Source organism: Betta splendens, chromosome 13, assembly GCF_900634795.4.
Source record: "Betta splendens chromosome 13, fBetSpl5.4, whole genome shotgun sequence".
NCBI lineage: Eukaryota > Metazoa > Chordata > Actinopteri > Anabantiformes > Osphronemidae > Betta > Betta splendens.
In genome coordinates, this window is record NC_040893.2 from 20129352 (window position 1) to 20149672 (window position 20321).

The 20321-nt window shown below is 39.2% G+C and overlaps 1 protein-coding gene across 4 annotated transcripts in view; it reads left to right on the plus strand.

The window, feature by feature from the left end:
* The window catches only part of col4a4 (collagen, type IV, alpha 4), a 43503-nt gene that overhangs the window by 13915 nt on the left and 9267 nt on the right, over positions 1-20321 (plus strand). For all 4 annotated transcript variants that reach the window (XM_029171234.3, XM_029171231.3, XM_029171233.3 and 1 more), the window contains 18 exons: positions 10434-10594; positions 10675-10747; positions 11311-11417; positions 13159-13342; positions 13415-13495; positions 13578-13685; positions 13768-13836; positions 14007-14156; positions 15220-15381; positions 15491-15658; positions 15743-15886; positions 16075-16182; positions 17001-17179; positions 18055-18118; positions 18218-18292; positions 18426-18533; positions 18759-18866; positions 19334-19405. In XM_029171234.3, coding sequence (XP_029027067.1) covers positions 10434-10594; positions 10675-10747; positions 11311-11417; positions 13159-13342; positions 13415-13495; positions 13578-13685; positions 13768-13836; positions 14007-14156; positions 15220-15381; positions 15491-15658; positions 15743-15886; positions 16075-16182; positions 17001-17179; positions 18055-18118; positions 18218-18292; positions 18426-18533; positions 18759-18866; positions 19334-19405 — 2121 coding nt within the window. The remainder of the gene's footprint in view (positions 1-10433; positions 10595-10674; positions 10748-11310; positions 11418-13158; positions 13343-13414; positions 13496-13577; positions 13686-13767; positions 13837-14006; positions 14157-15219; positions 15382-15490; positions 15659-15742; positions 15887-16074; positions 16183-17000; positions 17180-18054; positions 18119-18217; positions 18293-18425; positions 18534-18758; positions 18867-19333; positions 19406-20321) is intronic.

Consider the following 20321-nt stretch of genomic DNA (forward strand, 5'->3'; position numbering starts at 1 on the left):
TATTTTGAAAGGATTTAGAGGAAACGTGTGGGGGTAATAGCATAACTGTCAATTAGTCTTTAAATAATCATAATTAACCATTCAAAGGCAAAAACGGTGCAGTTAAAGCTAATAATTGGCATTGGTGCTTTTATTTTGAAAGGATGTAGAGGAAGCATGTGTGGGTAATTACTAAACTGTTAATCTATCTTTAAATAGTCATAATTACCCATCTAAAAGCAGAAATATTGCTATTAAAGCTAAATATTTGGCTTGGTGCTTTTATTTTGAAAGGATTTAGAGGAAGTGTGTGCTTAATTACTACACAATCCAATAGTGTAGATGAGTAACCAGTAATAAGCATGGAACTGCTGTCTACACTGAGAATCAGGAGTTTGACCTGTCAGTGAAATCTGCAGCTGCGCCGTCGCCATGGAGACGAAAGGCGGGAAAATCAGGCTCACTCTGCTCTGTAAAAGCAGAGTTTCACCCTGTATAAACAGGCTTGTTCCAGCTAAACCATAATAGATATCACAAAAATTATTTCATTTTACGAGTCCCAAGTCTTCAATGAGCAAATGGTGTGAACTTTATGTTTGAGGACAAATGTTTGTAGCCGCAGTCGCAATTTCAAAATACTTCTCCTCTTGTTTTTCTCCCCAGACGTCTGCCGAAAATTATCATTAGAGTCTATGGGAGAATTTCGGGATCTCTCTGCGCTTTGAGGTTGATAGCGACTAAAGTATAGGTCTGAGAGTAAAGCCAGACACATCATTAGAAAGAAGACAAGTATGACTACGATTTAGTGAAGTAATTATGTTGATAGAGTAAAAATTGTGGCTGTAGTGACGAGTTAGAGACAGAAGTTCTGTCTTAAAAAAGCGCACCTTCTCACTGTAGCTGTGACATCACGCACTCTAACTGACCCAATACACACTAATGGAAAAGCTGAAAATTTAACAAAAACCACACCATATTTAAACGCTCACAAGTCGAAAACTATAAAAGATACGAGGACGCTGATTTACACGGAGAACGCTGAAAGATGATAGACGCTTTTGACGTTGAAATGACGTTTCTACGCCAAAGTATGACGATGACAGAAGCTGACGAAAAGAGGCAAGTTGACAAAAAGTTGAACGATGATTCCCATAGACGACCATTATAAAAAAACGACGAAAAACGTTGAATAACGTTAAAAGTTGAAAAGCTGAAAACGTGAAAAGTAATAGCCCCCATCCCCTAAAGACGACACACGTTTAGAAAGTTGAACGGCGATTCTACGACGAAGCGTTGAGACGATGAAAGCGACCGAAAAACGGGGCGAAATAAGAAGAAAAACTAGAAAAAGTAATTTCTCGAGAAATTACGTGGGAGAGCTGATCTGCTGCCGCAACGATGACAAACGCTGATTAAGCTGCTGACGTCAAAAAGTTGACTACGGCAAAACGATGAAAACGAGAAAACGATGACAAAGATTAAAACGATGACAAAAGATGGCGATTAAAAATATAATGATTAAAAAGATGACCAAGGTCATACTAAGACAAGATTAAAATATGACAATGACTCAAAAGTTGACCAAGGTAAAAAGATGTCAAAGATTAAAAAGTTGACGAGAGTGCATTGTTGACAATCATAAATAAGTTGACTATCTTTTTGATTTGAAGAAAGTATTTGTAAATAATTACCTAACTGTGTAATATTTTAATAACAAGTAGAAATTTACCAGTCAGAAACAAAAATCTTGCCATTTAGGTAATAAATTACATTGGTGCTTTTATTTTGAAAGGATTTAGAGGTTGTGTGTGGGCGATTACTAAACTATAAAATAGTCATTAGATAGTCATAATTTATCATTCAATAGCAAGAATAGCCCTATTAAAGCAAAAGATTTAGATTTAGCCCTTTCAGAATAAAAGCACCCTAATAAGTTTGAGTGGCTATTTACTGAACTCTAAAGTAGTCCCATTAACGATTGGTAAGTATTCAGAACCACAATTTTTTTTATCAATCTTGCCATTAAAGGTAATAAATTGTAATTGGTGCTTTTATTTTGAAAGGATTTAGAGGAAATGTGTGGGGGTAATAGCGTAACTGTCAATTAGTCTTTAATTACCCATTCAAAGGCAAAAATGGTGCAGTTAAAGCTAATAATTGGCATTGGTGCTTTTATTTTGAAAGGATGTAGAGGAAGCATGTGTGGGTAATTACTAAACTGTTAATCTATCTTTAAATAGTCATAATTACCCATCTAAAAGCAGAAATATTGCTATTAAAGCTAAATATTTGGCTTGGTGCTTTTATTTTGAAAGGATTTAGAGGAAGTGTGTGCTTAATTACTACACAATCCAATAGTGTAGTTGAGTAATCAGTAATAAGCATGGAACTGCTGTCTACACTGAGCATCAGCAGTTTGACCTGTCAGTCAAATCTGCAGCTGCGCCGTCGCCATGGAGACGAAAGGCGGGAAAATCAGGCTCACTCTGCTCTGTAAAAGCAGAGTTTCACCCTGTATAAACAGGCTTGTTCCAGCTAAACCATGATAGTTATCACAAAAATTATTTCATTTTACGAGTCCCAAGGCTTCAATGAGCAAATGGTGTGAATTTTATATTTGAGGATAAAAGATTGTAGCCACAGTGGCAATTTCAAAATATGTCTCCTCTGTTTTTCTCCCCAGACGTCTGCCAAAAATTATCATTAGAGTCTATGGGAGAATTTCGGGATCTCTCTGCGCTTTGAGGTTGATAGCGACTAAAGTATAGGTCTGAGGGTATATCCAGACACATCATTAGAAAGAAGACAAGTATGACTACGATTTAGTGAAGGAATTATGTTGATAGAGTAAAAATTGTGGCTGTAGTGACGAGTTAGAGACAGAAGTTCTGTCTTAAAAAAGCGCACCTTCTCACTGTAGCTGTGACATCACACACTCTAATTGACCCAATACACACTAATGGAAAAGCTGAAAATTTAACAAAAACCACACGATATTTAAACGCTCACAAGTCGAAAACTATAAAAGATACGAGGACACTGATTTACACGGAGAACGTTGAAAGATGATAGACGCTTTTGACGTTGAAATGACGTTTCTACGCCAAAGTATGACGATGATAGACGCTGATGAAAAGAGGGAAGTTGACAGAAAGTTGAACGATGATTCCCATAGACGACCATTATAAAAAAACGACGGAAAACGTTGAATAACGTTAAAAGTTGAAAAGCTGAAAACGTGAAAAGTAATAGCCTGCATCGTCTAACGATGACGCACGTTTAGAACGTTGAACGATGATTCTGCGATGAAGCGTTGAGAAGTAGATAGCGACCGAAAAACGGGGCGAAATAATAAGAATAACTAGAAAAAGTAATTTCTCGAGAAATTACGTGGGAGAGCTGATCTGCTGCCGCAACGATGACAAACGCTGATTAAGCTGCTGATTAAGCTGCTGACGTCAAAAAGTTGACTACGTCCAAAAGTTGACTACGGCAAAACGATGAAAACGAGGAAACGATGACAAAGATTAAAACGATGACAAAAGATGGCGATTAAAAACATGATGATTAAAAAGATGACCAAGGTCATACTAAGACAAGATTAAAATATGACAATGACTCAAAAGTTGACTAAGGTAAAAGATGTCAAAGATTAAAAAGTTGACCAGAGTGCATTGTTGACAATCATAAATAAGCTCACTATCTTTTTGATTTGAAGAAAGTATTTGTAAATAATTACCTAACTGTGTAATAGTTTAATAACTATTAAAAATTTACCAGTCAGAAACAAAAATCTGCCATTTAAGATAATAAATTACATTGGTGCTTTTATTTTGAAAGGATTTAGAGTTTGTGTGTGAGTGATTACTAAATTATAAAATAGTCATTAGATAGTCATAATTTATCATTCAATATCAAGAATAGCCCTATTAAAGCAAAAGATTTAGATTTAGCCCTTTCAGAATAAAAGCACCCTAATAAGTTTGAGTGGCTATTTACTGAACTCTAAAGTAGTCTCATTAACGATTGGTTAGTATTCAGAACCACAAACTTTCTAATCAATCTTGCCATTAAAAGTAAAAAATTGTAATTGGTGCTTTTATTTTGAAAGGATTTAGAGGAAATGTGTGGGGGTAATAGCGTAACTGTCAACTAGTCTTTAAATAATCATAATTACCCATTCAAAGGCAAAACAGTGCAGTTAAAGCTAATAATTGGCATTGGTGCTTTTATTTTGAAAGGATGTAGAGGAAGCATGTGTGGGTCATTACTAAACTGTTAATCTATATTTAAACAGTCATAATTACCCATCTAAAAGCAGAAATATTGCTATTAAAGCTAATTATTTGGCTTGGTGCTTTTATTTTGAAAGGATTTAGAGGAAGTGTGTGCTTAATTACTACACAATCCAATAGTGTAGTTGAGTAATCAGTAACAAGCATGGAACTGCTGTCTACACTGAGCATCAGGAGTTTGACCTGTCAGTGAAATCTGCAGCTGCGCCGTCGCCATGGAGACGAAAGGCGGGAAAATCAGGCTCACTCTGCTCTGTAAAAGCAGAGTTTCACCCTGTATAAACAGGCTTGTTTCAGCTAAACCATGATAGTTATCACAAAAATTATTTCATTTTACGAGTCCCAAGGCTTCAATGAGCAAATGGTGTGAATTTTATGTTTAAGGACAAAAGCTTGTAGCCACAGTGGCAATTTCAAAATATGTCTCCTCTGTTTTTCTCCTCAGACGTCTGCCAAAAATTATCATTAGAGTCAATGGGAGAATTTCAGGATCTCTCTGCACTTTGAGGTCGATAGTGACTAAAGTATAGGTCTGAGGGTATATCCAGACACATCATTAGAAAGAAGACAAGTATGACTACGATTTAGAGAAGTAATTACGTTGATAGAGTAAAAATTGTGGCTGTAGTGACGAGTTAGAGACAAAAGTTCTGTCTTAAAAAAGCGCACCTTCTCACTGTAGCTGTGACATCACGCACTCTAGCAGAGCCAATACACACTAATGGAAAAGCTGAAAATTTAACTAAAACCACACGATATTTAAACGCTCACAAGTTGAAAACTATAAAAGATACGAGGACGCTGATTTACACGGAGAACGATGAAAGATGATAGATGCTTTTGACGTTGAAATGACGTTTCTACGCCAAAGTATGACGATGATAGACGCTGATGAAAAGAGGGAAGTTGACAGAAAGTTGAACGATGATTCCCATAGACGACCATTATAAAAAAACGACGAAAAACGTTGAATAACGTTAAAAGTTTAAAAGCTGAAAACGTGAAAAGTAATAGCCTGCATCGTCTAACGATGACGCATGTTTAGAACGTTGAACGATGATTCTACGATGAAGCGTTGAGAAGTAGATAGCGACCGAAAAACGGGGCGAAATAATAAGAATAATAACTAGAAAAAGCATTTCCATAAGAAAATGCACAGTGAATGCTTCCAAGCTGAAAATATTCCTGAAGAGTTGCTGAAAGTAACTGAAACATTTAAAACAGATGAAATAGCTCAATCATGTAAATCATAGTTGAATGTATCTAAGGAGAAATAGGAATTGATTAAACAGTGCTAAATATTTGCAGAAGAAGCTGAAGTAGTTCAATTTCATATGGAGGAAACACGAAAAAGATTAGCTGAAATTAACAAACTGCTGAAAATCAATTAATTAACTTGTTGAAATATAGCTAAACGTTTTGAAAATATTTAATACGGCTTAAATTTGCTTCAGAACAAGTATTTTGATTTGAATTGATAAAAGTTGAAGCTTTGAAGGAAGTGTGTGCAGATAATTGCTGAACAGTAAAATAGTTTCATTAACTACTTATAATTAACTAGTCAAATTCACAAAAGCGATATTTAGGCTAAATAATTAGATTGGTGCTTTTATTTTGAAAGTAATTTGAGGAAGTGTGTGTCCTAACTTGGTAAGCTGGAAAAAGCGCTCATTAAGTTGTCCTAAATAACAAAAAAGCAGTCAAAAGCAGAAATTAAAAAGGTTTAGAGCTTAGTTAGTTGCACTAAAAGTTTAGTATTCTTATTTTGAAATGACTTACAGGAAGCTTGTGTGAGTAATTGTTAAATTGTTTCATTAACTAGTAATAATAAACCAGTAATTACTGGTATAGACTTATTGCTGAATTTGAATTGACCATTCAAAAACAGAATTTATTCTATTAAAGCAAAAAAATAGGTTTAATGCTTTTATTTTAAAATGATTTAGAGATGTGTGTGTTTATAGCTAAACTTTAAAATAGTCTCATTACTTGTCACAATTAACCATTCAAAAACAGAGTTTATGCTATTAAAGCTAAAAATTTGGATTGGTACTTTTATTTTGAAAGGATATTGAGGACACCTGAACAGGCAATTACTAAACATTAAGATTGTCTTATCATCTAGTAACAATACACCAGCTGAACGCAGAAATATTGCCCTTTTTAGCTAAAGATCTGGAATGGGGCTTTTATTTTGAAAGAATTTGGAGAAACTGTGTGTGCAGTATTTTAGTCTAAATAAATAGTCATGATACACCCGTTGAAAGCAGAAATATTGCTATCTTTAGCTAAAAATCAGGATTTGGGCTTTTATTTTGAAAGGATGTAGAGGGGCTGGGTGTGCTTAATAGCTAAACTGTAAAACAGTCACACTAACCAGTCATGATTACCCATTCAAAAGCACAAATAGTGCGATTAAAGCTAAAAATCTGGATTGGTGCTTTTATTTTGAAAGGATTTAGAGGTCGTGTGTGAGTAATTACTAATCTATAAATAGTCATTAGACAGTCATAATATGTCATTCAATAGCAATAATTGCCCTATTAACGGAAAAAATTTAGGTTAAGCCCTTTCAGAATAAAATCACCCTAATAAGTGTGAGTGGTTATTTGCTGAACTCTAAAGTGTCTCATTAACGATTGGTAAGTATTCAGAACCAGAAATGTTCTAATCAATCTTGCCATTAAAGGTAATAAATTGTAATTGGTGCTTTTATTTTGAAAGGATTTAGAGGAAATGTGTGGGCGTAATAGCATAACTGTCAATTAGTCTTTAAATAATCATTATTAACCATTCAAAGGCAAAATCAGTGCAGTTAAAGCTAATAAATTGCATTGGTGCTTATATTTTAAAATGACATAGAGGTAGCATGTGTGGGTAATTACTAAACTGTTAATCTATCTTTAAATAATCATAATTACCCATATAAAAGCAGAAATGTTGGTATTAAAGCTAATTATTTGGCTTGGTGCTTTTATTTTGAAAGGATTTAGAGGAAGTGTGTGCTTAAATACTACACAATCCAATAGTGGAGTTGAATGATCAGTAATAAGTATGGAACTGCTGTCTACACTGAGCATCAGGAGTTTGACCTGTCAGTGAAATCTGCAGCTGCGCTGTCGCCATGGAGACGAAAGGCGGGAAAATCAGGCTCACTCTGCTCTGTAAAAGCAGAGTTTCACCCTGTATAAACAGGATTGTTCCAGCTAAACCATAATAGTTATCACAAAAATTATTTCATTTTACGAGTCCCAAGTCTTCAATGAGCAAATGGTGTGAATTTTATGTTTGAGGACAAATGTTTGTAGCCGCAGTCGCAATTTCAAAATACTTCTCCTCTTGTTTTTCTCCCCAGACGTCTGCCAAAAATTATCATTAAAGTCTATGGGAGAAATCCAGGATCTCTCTGCGCTTTGAGGTTGATAGCGACTAAAGTATAGGTCTGAGAGTATATCCAGACACATCATTAGAAAGAAGACAAGTATGACTACGATTTACTTAAATAATTACGTTGATAGAGTGAAAATTGTGTCCGTAGTGACGAGTTAAAGACAGAAGTTCTATCTTAAAAAAACGTCCCCTCGCACTCTGGCTGTGACATCACGCACTCTAAATAACGCAATACACACTAATGGAAAAGATGAAAATTGACCAAAAACCACCCAATATTTAAACTGCTATAAATCAGAAACTATTAAAGATATTTAAACAATTTCTGGAAGATTAATAGTTGAATAGTTGAAGATTATTTTGTAGTTTAAATGGTGTCTGTAGCTTAAAGTATGCGGAAGTAGTTAAAGCTGAAAGTAGACAAAGCTGAAGAGAATTTGAAAAGTTGTTCCCATTCATTTGAATGGGAAAAAAAAGTTAAAAAAAGCTTAATAACTTGAAAAATATGAAACATATGAATGAGAAAAGTAATAGCACACTTCTCCTTAAAAAGCTGAACATTTTGATATTGGAATCGTTTCTGTAGCTGAAAGTATGCGGGACTAGTTAGATGCAGAAAAACGGGGGGAAGAAAAATAATAATAATAATAAAGCTTAGAAAAACAATACAGTGAATGCTTTGCAGCATTCACTGTGATAAAGAGCGAAGATCTCAATAGTGTGAGAGCTGTTCAGCTCTCCCACTAATAATAATAAAGAGCGAAGATCTCAATAGTGTGAGAGCTGTTCAGCTCTCCCACTAATAAAGAGCGAAGATATCAATAGTGTGAGAGCTGTTCAGCTCTCCCACTAATAATAAAGCTTAGAAAAACAATACAGTGAATGCTTTGCAGCATTCACTGTGATAATAATAATAATAAAGCTTAGAAAAACAATACAGTGAATGCTTTGCAGCATTCACTGTGATAATAAAGAGCGAAGATCTCAATAGTGTGAGAGCTGTTCAGCTCTCCCACTAATAATCTACTGTAAACTCTTGCCATCAACCAAAAAAGTTTGACAAACCCAGAACCCAATTACAATTCGAAGGCATCACTATAGTCCTCTAATGGTAACGTTTTGAAACTTTGACACCTGGATGAACATAATTAAAGCGATACTTCACCGATTTTCAATGGGTGTTGACCAAAACAATTTTGGGTAGTATTTAGCAATGAAGGGAGACTCAGTGCTTCCTGTTTTTTCTGTACCTGCCCCAACACCGGTTGGGCTGAGAGGGGGCGGAGCCAGCCTGCTAGAGCACAACTGCTCAGTCCGCCATTGTTTTCCTCACATACACGTACAGCACTAATATTCAATGACTGCAGGTCGTGCTGTAAATTATTTAGAAGACAGCGAGTTTTTCAGCACAGTATGATGTCGTGGTTAGTTGTATGAGCCAGAGTTTAGCGCCGACGAGTTAAGTTGAGGACAAGGACGAGGCTGCCCTGCAACAGACAGCCGAGAGCCAGATGCATCATGTCTCTGCACTGAAAGAAGCACAACTGAATGTAACAGACAAACGCTCAGGCATTTTTAACAAAAGTTATATTTGAGTATGTGTTTGAATAAAGACATTGTTTCAGCAGTTTTTTATTTTGAATCAAAGCAGACAGTTGTTAGAAAGCCACAGATTCTTCATTTTGCCCAAACCCTTTTTTGCCCCTTTTTTCATGTGTTAGTGGCTGGAAAAACAAGATGGTTGCCCCTTCCAAGAGTTTCTGTGACAATATGCGACCGGCCGATATTACCTACAAAAGGATGAAATTAATTATTGAATTAGTATTAAAGTTGCTCCCAGCCAAACTAATGCACAGGCTAATGTTAGCAATGTAAGGTAGCGCCACTCCCGAGTGCTCCCATGTCCAAAACGTGACAAGCAGCAGCTCATAACTGTACTCAAACCTCACAGCGCAAGCTAAAACCATGAGTTTGTCCATGGCCTTCTGAAGCAAGTTTGGACTGCTGCTTGCTTGTGCTGCATGCTTGACTTGCAGAGAAAACCAATGACTAATAATCCATAACACACACGTCCCCATTTCCCTGTCAGCAGTAGAATCCACAACTTCATCCAAGAGGAATCAGCAGCGATGAAGCTAATATTGCCTAAAATATGAAGAAGTAATATTGAATTAGTTGCTGCCAGCCAATCAGAGCTAATGTACAAGCTAGCATTAGCAACATAAGCTAACGCTACTTCTGACAATCTAAAACACCATAAACAGCAGCTCTATAGGTACAGAGGAAACCAGGAAGCACTAGTTGTAGTTTTTGACCCCACAGCAAACAATCTGCCAAGGCATCTTACAGGAGAATTAAATGATAACTTCCCTGCATAAAATTATGGTGCAATCTGAGTGTCCCTTCCTTCTTAAATATTACCCAAGCTTGTTTTGGTCAACCCCCATTGAAAATCGGTGAGGTTTTCCTTTAATAAAGTATTGGGGTCTCAAATCAGGTGTTGAGTGTTCCAAGGATTTGTTTTTCAGAGTGAAACATTTGACTGATAACACTTAAACTTGGCCTAGACATCTATGATAAAACGTCAATTATTAAAAATTTCCAGCACATTATAAAGGTTTAGCAGCTGAGAAACTCACTTTATCTTAAGTACAGTACCTTCCTCTCCATACAACTTGAAAGCTCAGCGACTCCCAGATGATCCCCTGAGGACCAGTTAAACTTGACTTTACTTTTAAATCACAGCTTGCAAATCAATGTGTGTTTCAGGTAGCCATGGTGACTGTTCTTGTGGACCTCCTGCTATACTGATTGGCCCTCCTGGCCCTATGGGCAGCATAGGATATCCGGGGTTTCCTGGCTCCCCAGGAGCCCCAGGAGAGAGAGGAGACACAGGTTTACCTGGGGAGCAAGGTGGTCGTGGTCAACAGGTAAAGAACAAAAAACAAAGCTAGAGCTTGAATCAGCATCCCAGAATTCACCACCTGTTGACTGATTATTATATTTTCAGGGTCAGGGTGGGTTTCCAGGCCACAAAGGGCTGAAAGGTCAGAAGGGAGATTACATTGTGGTGGATATTGTGGGTGAGTTTAGCAGCTGCCTACATGTTTTGTTTTTCTGTACTCATATTATGCAGCGGTGATACAGTATATGCATCCATAAGTCTGTTCATCACCAGAATTATCCTGTCAGTTTGAATGACAAAAGCTACTTCTTCTCTAGTTTCTTCTTGCAAAACTTTTAAGATGATTTCACTAGACCTCTTTCTGTACAAGACTAAATACCCACTGTGTTTATGTATTTGTTAGTCAAACTAATTACAGACGTAAGTACAATCAACATTCCATTTCCACGAGCCACTGAAGAAGGGGGTAGACCTCACGTTTTTATGAAATATTAAAATAGTTAGTTCATATTTATTGACTTTGTTATTATGGTATTAGTTTGTTCAACTAATTCATCTAAATGTAGATGAGCAGAACACCGTTCCTGCAGCAGCTGCACTGTCAACTTTACATAATTAGTCCATAACCCCCTAAAATACTAAACTAGATGACAACATGAGCAGCATCAGGAGCTGAAAAAGAAATTAATGCGATCATAGCCACCTTTTGATACTGTGGCATTTATGGTAATTGGTCTTCAGGCGACAAGGGAGAGAGGGGACAACCGGGCTATGCAGGCAGACAAGGATTCCCAGGAAGAAAAGGACTCGATGGGCTCCCGGGGCCTCCTGGAGACTTTGGCTCACAGGTCAGTCTGACCCTCAAGCTAAACCCACAGCAGGAGAGTGGAACAGAGCAAAGGTTAAATAGCTCTCACAGTCAAAAGTCAAAGGGAGTTGAACAAAAACAGTTCTGAAAAGGATTGTTGTCATCGCTCAAGTCAAACGTAAATACACAGATGTTGAACCTAATGCTTGAGAGTCATCATATTGATCCAGTAACTAAAATGTGCAAAAACATTTATGTCCAAAGAAAACTAGAAAAAGTTGCAGTATTGTGTTGTGTCAAAAATGGTCATATCCTACAATGCAGCTGCAGTGATTGGTCCTTCCTGATCCACCTACTGCGGAGCGTGTTGTGTTTTCACAGCGTTACGTTTACAGACAAATGTTCAGACATTGCTTTAGGTTTTTAACAAAAGCTTATGTTTTAACTGTGTTTGAATAAAGTCATTGTTTCTAATTCTATTAGCAGCCTTTTGTTTTGAACCAAATCAAACAGTTGTTAGAAAGCCACAGATTCTTCCTTTAGCCAAGACCCTCTTCTTTTCTTCATCTGCTGTAGTGGCTGGAAAAACAAGACAGCTGTTCCTTCCAAGAGCCTCTCTGACGATATGCAGCCGACCGATATATATTGTGAATTTGTACCAATATATAAGCCAGCGCTACTGCCATTAGCAACGTATTATCAGCAGATTGATATTCCAACACAAAACACCACAAGCTGCAGTTCGTAACTTTACTCAAACTCAAACAATAAAAAGGTTGAATATGTTACCTACTCAGTGTTCATTCGACTGTTCTGTGTCCGCTGTCTTTTTTTGGTTTTTGCTTGGCATCCTGAAGCTAGTTTCGAGTGCTCCCCTGTCCACATGTAGCCTCATCTGTTTTTCTATCTACACATGGTTCAGAGACACAATGCAGCTCCTATTGGCTGCAAGCTCTTGGCTCTTGGATGATTGCCCTTTCGTCTTTAGCAGCTTCGTCCTTCTTGGTGTACTGTGGCTCATACAAGCAACCATGAATATCAAACTGTACTAACACACTGTAGAACTTGCTGTCTTCCAAATAATCTATAGCAGGACCTTCAGACATTGAATATTAGTGTTGTTCTGTGTATGTGAGGATAAGACACCAGTTGAAGTCCTGCAGACTGGCTCCGCCTATATCTCAGCCTGGCCCCGCCTCCCTCAGCCTGATTGTTGCTGGAGCAGATACAGAGAAAACCAGATGTCACAGAAGCTGCTTCTTAGCCCTGTCTTAGTCTAGTTTCCTGTTTTATTTTGACTGTTTCCTGTTTGGTTCCTACCTGTGTTGTTTTGTCTAGCTTTATGTTCAGTCACGTCTTACCAGCTGCATCCACTTTGTGATCAGCCTCTGTATTTAAACCCCAGTCAGCCCATGCTTAGTGCGAGACTGTTACTCATGTACCTCTATTTATCGTTTATGTTCCTTGTGTCGACTCTTCAGCGTTCAGAACCTCAGAAATCTATTTGTGAACCAAACCCTGTTCTTGTCTCTGACCTTGCCTTGCCTGCTTCCTCGGTTCCGGTGTTTGGACTCTGCCTTGTGTTAGACCGCTGCCTGGAGATAGACTACCGATTGCCTGACGCCTGTCTCTACTACTGCCTCTGCTTACCTGTGTACCGACCTTGTCTGACCATCAAGACTGCATTAAAATACTTTTCGACATGGGTTTGGTCAACCCTCATTGAAAATTGGTGTTGATAGTTCAGGATGTTACATCATACCTGGTTGTGTTGTTTTCAGGGTCAAAGTGTTCCCAGTCTTCTGGGAGAAAGAGGTTTACCAGGACTTCCAGGACCAAAGGGATTTTTAGGAACTGGAGGCCCACCAGGACTCGGTATAGTTGGAGCAACAGGAGAACGTGGGTCTCCTGGAGAAGCGGGACCTCCAGGATTCCCTGGCTTTCTAGGGCCAAAGGGGGCTAAAGGTAAAACTCATCAGAAATTCAAAGTATTTTGCTGGCTATAAAGTTACTCTTTCACTTTCTGTTCCACTCCAGGTGACACTCCAGTTGCAAATTTGCCATGTGCTTTAAAAAATCCTGGTCTCCCCGGGGAAAAAGGGAACACTGGAAATACAGGTACACACCACATTTCATCCTCTATCTGAACCCATGCTCACCTGTATCAGGTAAGAGAGTTGTCTGCTTTCGTCACTGCCAGGCCACACAGGACTCACAGGTCCTCCAGGGTTTCGTGGCATCACTGGACGTGATGGCGCCAAAGGAGAAAAGGGGTATTCAGGAATTCCTGGACCACCTGGAAGACAAGGTACCACAGTACAGCTGTCACATTTGTACAATGAGACTGTGAACAGCAGATGTCCTCATGAGCCCTCCTACTTCTCCCACAGGACCGCCAGGTTTTGTTGGTGATATTGGTGAAGAAGGACCTGAAGGCTTAAGTTACGATGGTGATGCAGGTACAGTACCAGTAGTAGTAGTAGTAGTAGTAGTAGTAGTAGGAGTAGTAGTTTAGCAAGACTTCATGTCCACATTATATTTGTACTGATGCACTAACAAAAAATGGAAAAAGTTACAATAATCTGTCTTCATCAGCTCAAAGCATTATCTGCAACTGTGTGTCTACCAGGTTTGCCAGGGAAGATGGGCATTATTGGACTTAGGGGTCCTTCAGGGGACTCTGTTGTTGGGCCTCCAGGACCTATTGGCTTTCCAGGACAACCAGGACCCCAGGGACAAAAAGGAGTACCAGGGCCACCAGGCAACATAGGAGCTCCAGGTTAATTACTGGGCCTAAGATGCACAGAGGAGTTTGAGGGAATCAGTTCCATTCTGAAAGAACAAATTATCAGTGATTTTATCTTATTCATCATATTCCGCATAATATTAAATCTAAAATTAATTCAGAAAGATTAATTTTACAAGATGTAAAATTAGTTGAATTTGTGAATTTGTTAAGGGAAAACTTCACTTATCTTTAATGGGGGTTGACCAAAACGATCTCGGATAGGGTTTAAGAATAAAGGGACACTCAGATTGTTCCATTGTTCCAGTTATCATTTATTCCTACGGTAAGACGCCTCAGCTAAATAGTTACGCTGGAGTAAGAAGCTGCTTACTCTCACCGTTGCTGGGGCAGGTACAAAGGAAACCAGGAAGCACTAGTTGTAGTATGTACTGTAAGCCCGAGGCAAACAGGCCTCTGATATGTTTCTGAGGCTTTTTGCAGAGGAATAAATGATAATTTCTCTGCGTAAAAAATATGGAGGAATCCCTTCCTCAAATACTACCCGAGATTGTTTTGATCAACCCCCATTGAAAATCTGTGAAGTTTTCTTTTAAGTGTTTGTTAAGTAAATATTTGCAATTCATCTTAAATATTTAAGTTCCAAAAATGTAATTTAAATGTGATACTGTACCAAACAGTACACTATTAACACAAGAAAGCCACGTGCCAGTAAAGGCGGAGTTACTCAGTAGTCACTTACTGTACCTCCCTACTTCCCAGGACATTTGTCCGTTTAAAGCACAGGTATCAGGCTTCAGTCCTTTGAGGGTCACTATCCCTACAGGTTTCCCAACCCTGCTGATCGCCTTGATCAAGTGTGTCAGTTGGCTTTTCCAGCTGTTCATTGACTGAACACACATGGTCAAGGTAATCAGGGAGAGTTGGGAAAAAAACAGCAGGACAGCAGACTTTGTATAAGTATAAGGAAATATTTTCAATGATGAGCCAATAGTTTGGTTCCCTGGAATACCTCCAAGTTACCAGTTGAAGGTGTCATCAGATGTGAATGTTGTGCCAAGAAATCCTCTATACCTAAGCTTCAATATTCTTCCAGGCATCTTAGGTCACGCTGGGAATCCTGGACCCAAGGGTCAGAGCGGCCAAGATGGGGCTCCTGGTGTACCTGGTCCTCCAGGCCCCTCACCTGACCTATGCGATGCAGGAAATCCAGGTCCTAGGGGCGCCTCTGGTCTACAGGGCCCTATTGGACCCCCAGGTACTTCACTTTACTTCACTATTGTAATGTTTAATGTATTTAAATATTTAAAATATGTGCATAAGTAAGACTCGGCATCAATACAAGCCTGGTCATATGATCTGTTCAGGTTTTCAAGGGGAGAAAGGTCAGACCAGAGAGGCAGGTCCTCCAGGCTTTGGCCTTCAAGGACCTGTTGGTGAGCCAGGTTTTTCAGGTCTTCCAGGGTCCCCAGGACCCCAGGGCCTTGTTGGTCCCATCGGAGACTCAGGGCTGCCAGGGATTGTGGGTCAGAAGGGTGAGCTTGTTCATGTAATATAACAGTAATTGAATTTGTTTTTAAAACTGTTTCGGTTTCCCTGAAAAATTCGTAATGTTTCAGGATTGTTGGGACTTCAAGGAGGAAATGGGCCTCAAGGAACCCTGGGACACAAAGGGACCTCTGGAGCTCCAGGATCTAAAGGAGAGAGAGGGTCAAATGGACAAGATGGTGCTCAAGGATGTGAAGGGCCACGAGGAGAGAAAGGTAAACACAAGTACTACTACAAAACTGTAATTCCAAATGTAGAACTATTCTAGTAGCGCAGTAACCACTGCAGTATTGTGACTGACTACGAGGAAGAATCATGTAATGAACTGAACTGCTTACATTATTGGTGAATCTGTCACATGTGAAAATTGGTGAAAATTGTTGACACTGAAAATGTCCTGCAGGACTTAATGGGTTTCCCGGACCTCCAGGAGAGACCATTGTCATCCCTATTAAGGGGTTGAGAGGAAACCCAGGACCCACAGGCATCAACGGCTTCCCTGGACCTCGAGGTCAGACTGACATTATGATTCTGTTACCATAGAGACCAGATCAGGTTGTGTCAGCAGATTCTAACAAGCATTAATGGAAAACTTCACTGATTTTCAATGAGGGTTGACCAAAGCAATGTCTGGTAGTATTTACTGTAAATATGAAGGGACACTCTGAGTCCTCCATTATTTATATGCAGAAATTATCAGTCATTATTACTTGCTATGGACTCACAGACTACCTGCCTCGGCACATGGTTTGCCGTGGGCTCAAAAACTACAACTACTGTAGTGCTTTCTGGTTTCCTCTGTACCTGCCCGAGGAACGGTGGGGCAGGTACCGTTCCACCTCTTAGCCTGGCTTCGCCCCCTCTCAGCCTGGCTCCGGACCCTCAGTCTGACCATTGCTGGTGCAGGTACAGAGGAAACCAGGAAGCACTAGTTGTAGTTTTTGAGTCCATGGCAAACCATGTGCCGAGGCATCTTACTGGAGGAATAAAATAATTTCTCAGCATGGAAATTATGGAGCAATCGGAGTGTGTCTTCATTCTTAAATAAACCCAAGGTCGTTTTGGTCAACCCTCAATTGGTAAAGTTTTTCTTTAACCGTTTGTATCAGTCCAGTGTGTGTTGGCTCAACTGGTGTTGAGTCACATCTGGTGTTGAGGTGATTTAAAATGATCTAAAATGTAAGGACAAAGAGGATACATTCAAGTCAAGTTAATTTACATCAACCCCCATTCCTAAATCTGACATTGTCCACCTGGTGGAGAAAGTAGGTTGGACTGAAGTGTGTATTGTTATGTAACACTTACATAAAACACTTACCTTGCATAAAGGAAGTAAAGGAGCACCAGGACCTAATGGTGAGCCAGGATATCCAGGAACCAATGGACCTCCAGGGGTTAAAGGACAGAAAGGACCATTTGGGTCTGTTGGAAAACCAGGGGATCCGGGACCACCTGGTCATGACGGACCTCCTGGAGTCGTTGGCTTTCCTGGTCTGATGGGAGATTCAGTAAGATGACTGCTAAACTTTAGCTAAGCCACAGAAAGTGTAGCTGTTTATTACATCCGTTGCCTGTCAACCTACAGTACATTAGATATTAAACATCAAGAATAAGAATGCCTTTATTAGTCCCACAGTGGGGAAATTGCACCTCACAACAGCAACAGGACAGAAAGCAGAGAGAAACCATACAAACACAAATCATTAAACAGAGCAAATGTAGTTAACAGTTCTGGCTGTAGAGTCTGACAGCAGCAGGGGCAGGAACTGAACATGACAAAACAAAACCAGACGTACACGAAAATAACACAGGAAATGGCAACAGAGCAGTCCAGGTAATGACAAACATAAGCTCAAGGATATGAAAAGCTCCATTTAACAGAAAAAAATCCATCAAAACCAGGCTCAATGTAAAAAAAAAATCTTGTGACTTTGCAAAAGTTTATCGAAACGATGCCACAGTGAATGCGTACCGTAATCAAAGCTAAAGCCAGTCCAATAAAATATTCGTGTGCCTTTTTTTTGTGCTGATTTTATTTTGACCAGGCATGTAGTACCGCTACATGAGTACAGAAAAGGAAAATACAAGTACAGAAGAAAGAGAGACAGAAACTTAAAGGCATTCAACAATGAATTTAGGTGCCCAGAAAACCTTTCTATGTAAATAAAAAATTTTCAAAAACGTTTGCTTACCTAAAGTATCAAAGTCTTGTGGTTGATGGTGGTAAATACAGAATGTCTAGATGTAAGAAGGAAAGATAAGCAAACATTAATGGAAAAGACTGTAGCTGGAACTGTATTGTATCTGGACCCTTTAATTTGTAGCCAAACAGAGCAATTTTTCCCTGTTATCACACTATCTCAATGTCTGTTTGTTGCTGCAGGGTGACACAGGCTTTCCAGGAAAATCTGGAGAACCTGGTCTGCAAGGATGTCCTGGGCAGAAAGGTTTCAGATCAAACCACCACCATGACTCAATCACTCTGCTAAATTGAGTAATGGGCCCACAGGTCCAGAGTAATGAGTAATGTTCGTTTTGGGTTTCAGGTGATAAAGGGGACTCTATTGGGTGTCCTGGTCTACCTGGAGAGAAGGGGCCTCCAGGAGACTCTGGATCCCCAGGTGATTATTTGAAGCATTTTGGGTTTTTGAAATCTGAGAATATTTTGTGAATAAAACAACTGTAATTGTAATGTCTTTCAACACCATCTGCACTCAGTGATTTTATCAATTAAGCCATTTTGTTCTGGTACAGGATGTCCTGGACATCGAGGAGATCCCGGAAAACCCGGTTTCATTGGAGCTCCAGGTCAGAAAGGATGCAAAGGAGATCCAGGTGACCGAGGAGACCCTGGTGAGCAAGGTAAGCATGCTCAGGTGGATTCTTTACCATTACCTTTTTTCTACTACTTGAACTGAGCCATGTAAATCGGTACCAACTAAGACCACCAGCTGTTGGTCAGAGGTGTTCATTTTCCACAATGCATTTCCACATAGCATTGGTGGCACTCATCCATGTTCACTTCTTGTCAGTGACTAATGTTCAATTCATTACTCAATCAGTGACTGTCTGCCTGCTTTATTTCAGGAGTTTTGGGTCTAACAGGTCCTAGAGGTTTTCCAGGTCATCCAGGTTTACCTGGTAGGGCTGGAAGCGATGGTCCTCCAGGCCCACAAGGCTTTACAGGACTCAAAGGTCAGAACTAAAACTCGGAATTACTGTAGTATCACAGCTCTTTGTTACGCAATACCTCAGTGAGTTTTTTTTGTCCTTTCCATTACAAGAGAACAACGAAGATGACTATGAAGTAAAGTGATTTAAAATTGATATAAAGATGACTCTCAGAAATGCTGGCTATAGTTGAAGCATTTTTTGGCAATTCTCTTATACAACAAAGTTTCTACTCAACCTGAAACTAAATATCCTGTTTGACCATGTCATGAACCATATGCGTTGTCCAACAATGTGTTGTACAACACATCACTATACATATTGTAGATCAAGGACACATGAATAAGACTCATTCTGGCTTCACAAGCTATTCTCAGTATCTAACGTGCAGCACAATGTAAGGCTTATACTAATAAACAGAAAATTGACTAGGCTTCAGAATCATGTAGAATTGTATTAATTAATCTTTCTTTTTCTGCCTTTTGTATCAGGTCCTCCAGGACCACTGGGACTTCATGGACTAGATGGACTAAAAGGCGTAAAGGGGTACACTGGCAGCAGAGGTACAGTATTAGCTTCACATCTTGTTTAGCTATTTTCTCAGTGGCACCAAGATTTGAAAATTGGATATTTTATTAGCCAACATGTGCCAAACCGTTAACTGTTGAAGGTCTGTGTCCATAGAAAACAGGATTGTGTTGATATATAGTGGCTGAAAATGGTCAAATCGTACAACACACAGATGAATTGTGCTAAGACAAACCTCTCGACTTTCAGTGATTGGACTTGCCTGATCTTGCAGAGTGTGTTACTCCTCCGGTTCACAAATGTTCGGACATTGCTTTTTAACAAAAAGGTTATATTTTATATTTTGCGGGCATCTTTTGGCTGTGGCATCCTCGTAGTCCTCCATACGGCGTAACTCGTCTGCGCTGCACTCTGGCCCATACAAGTAACCATGAATATCAGACTGTACTAATACATGGTAGAACTCGCTGTATCATAATTAATCCAGAGCAGGTCGTTCGGCCATTGAATATCAAAGTTGTATGCCTATGCGAGGAAAAACAATGTCGGATAGAGCAGTTGTGCTCCAGCAGGCTGGCTCCGCCCCCTCTCCCACCTGACTGTTGCTGGGGCAAGTACAGAGGAAACCAGAAAGCACTAAGTGTAGTCTGTGAGCCCAAATATGTAATATAGAAAATATAGAGGAATCTGAATGTCCCTTCATTCTTAAATATTACTCAACATGTTTTTGGTCAACCAAAACCAAGACCAAAAACATGTCAAGTATTCTTTTAAGGTTAAGGTCCTCTCTGATCATAGTGTTTGAGAGAGTTTTTATCTATCTTTCCTCTTTTGGAACTACACTATACACTACCGTTCAAAAGTTTTGGGGTCACTGACAGAAATGTCCTTATTTTTGACAGAAAAAGTGTAGAGGCCCATTTCCAGCAACTGTCACTGCAGTGTAGTAAT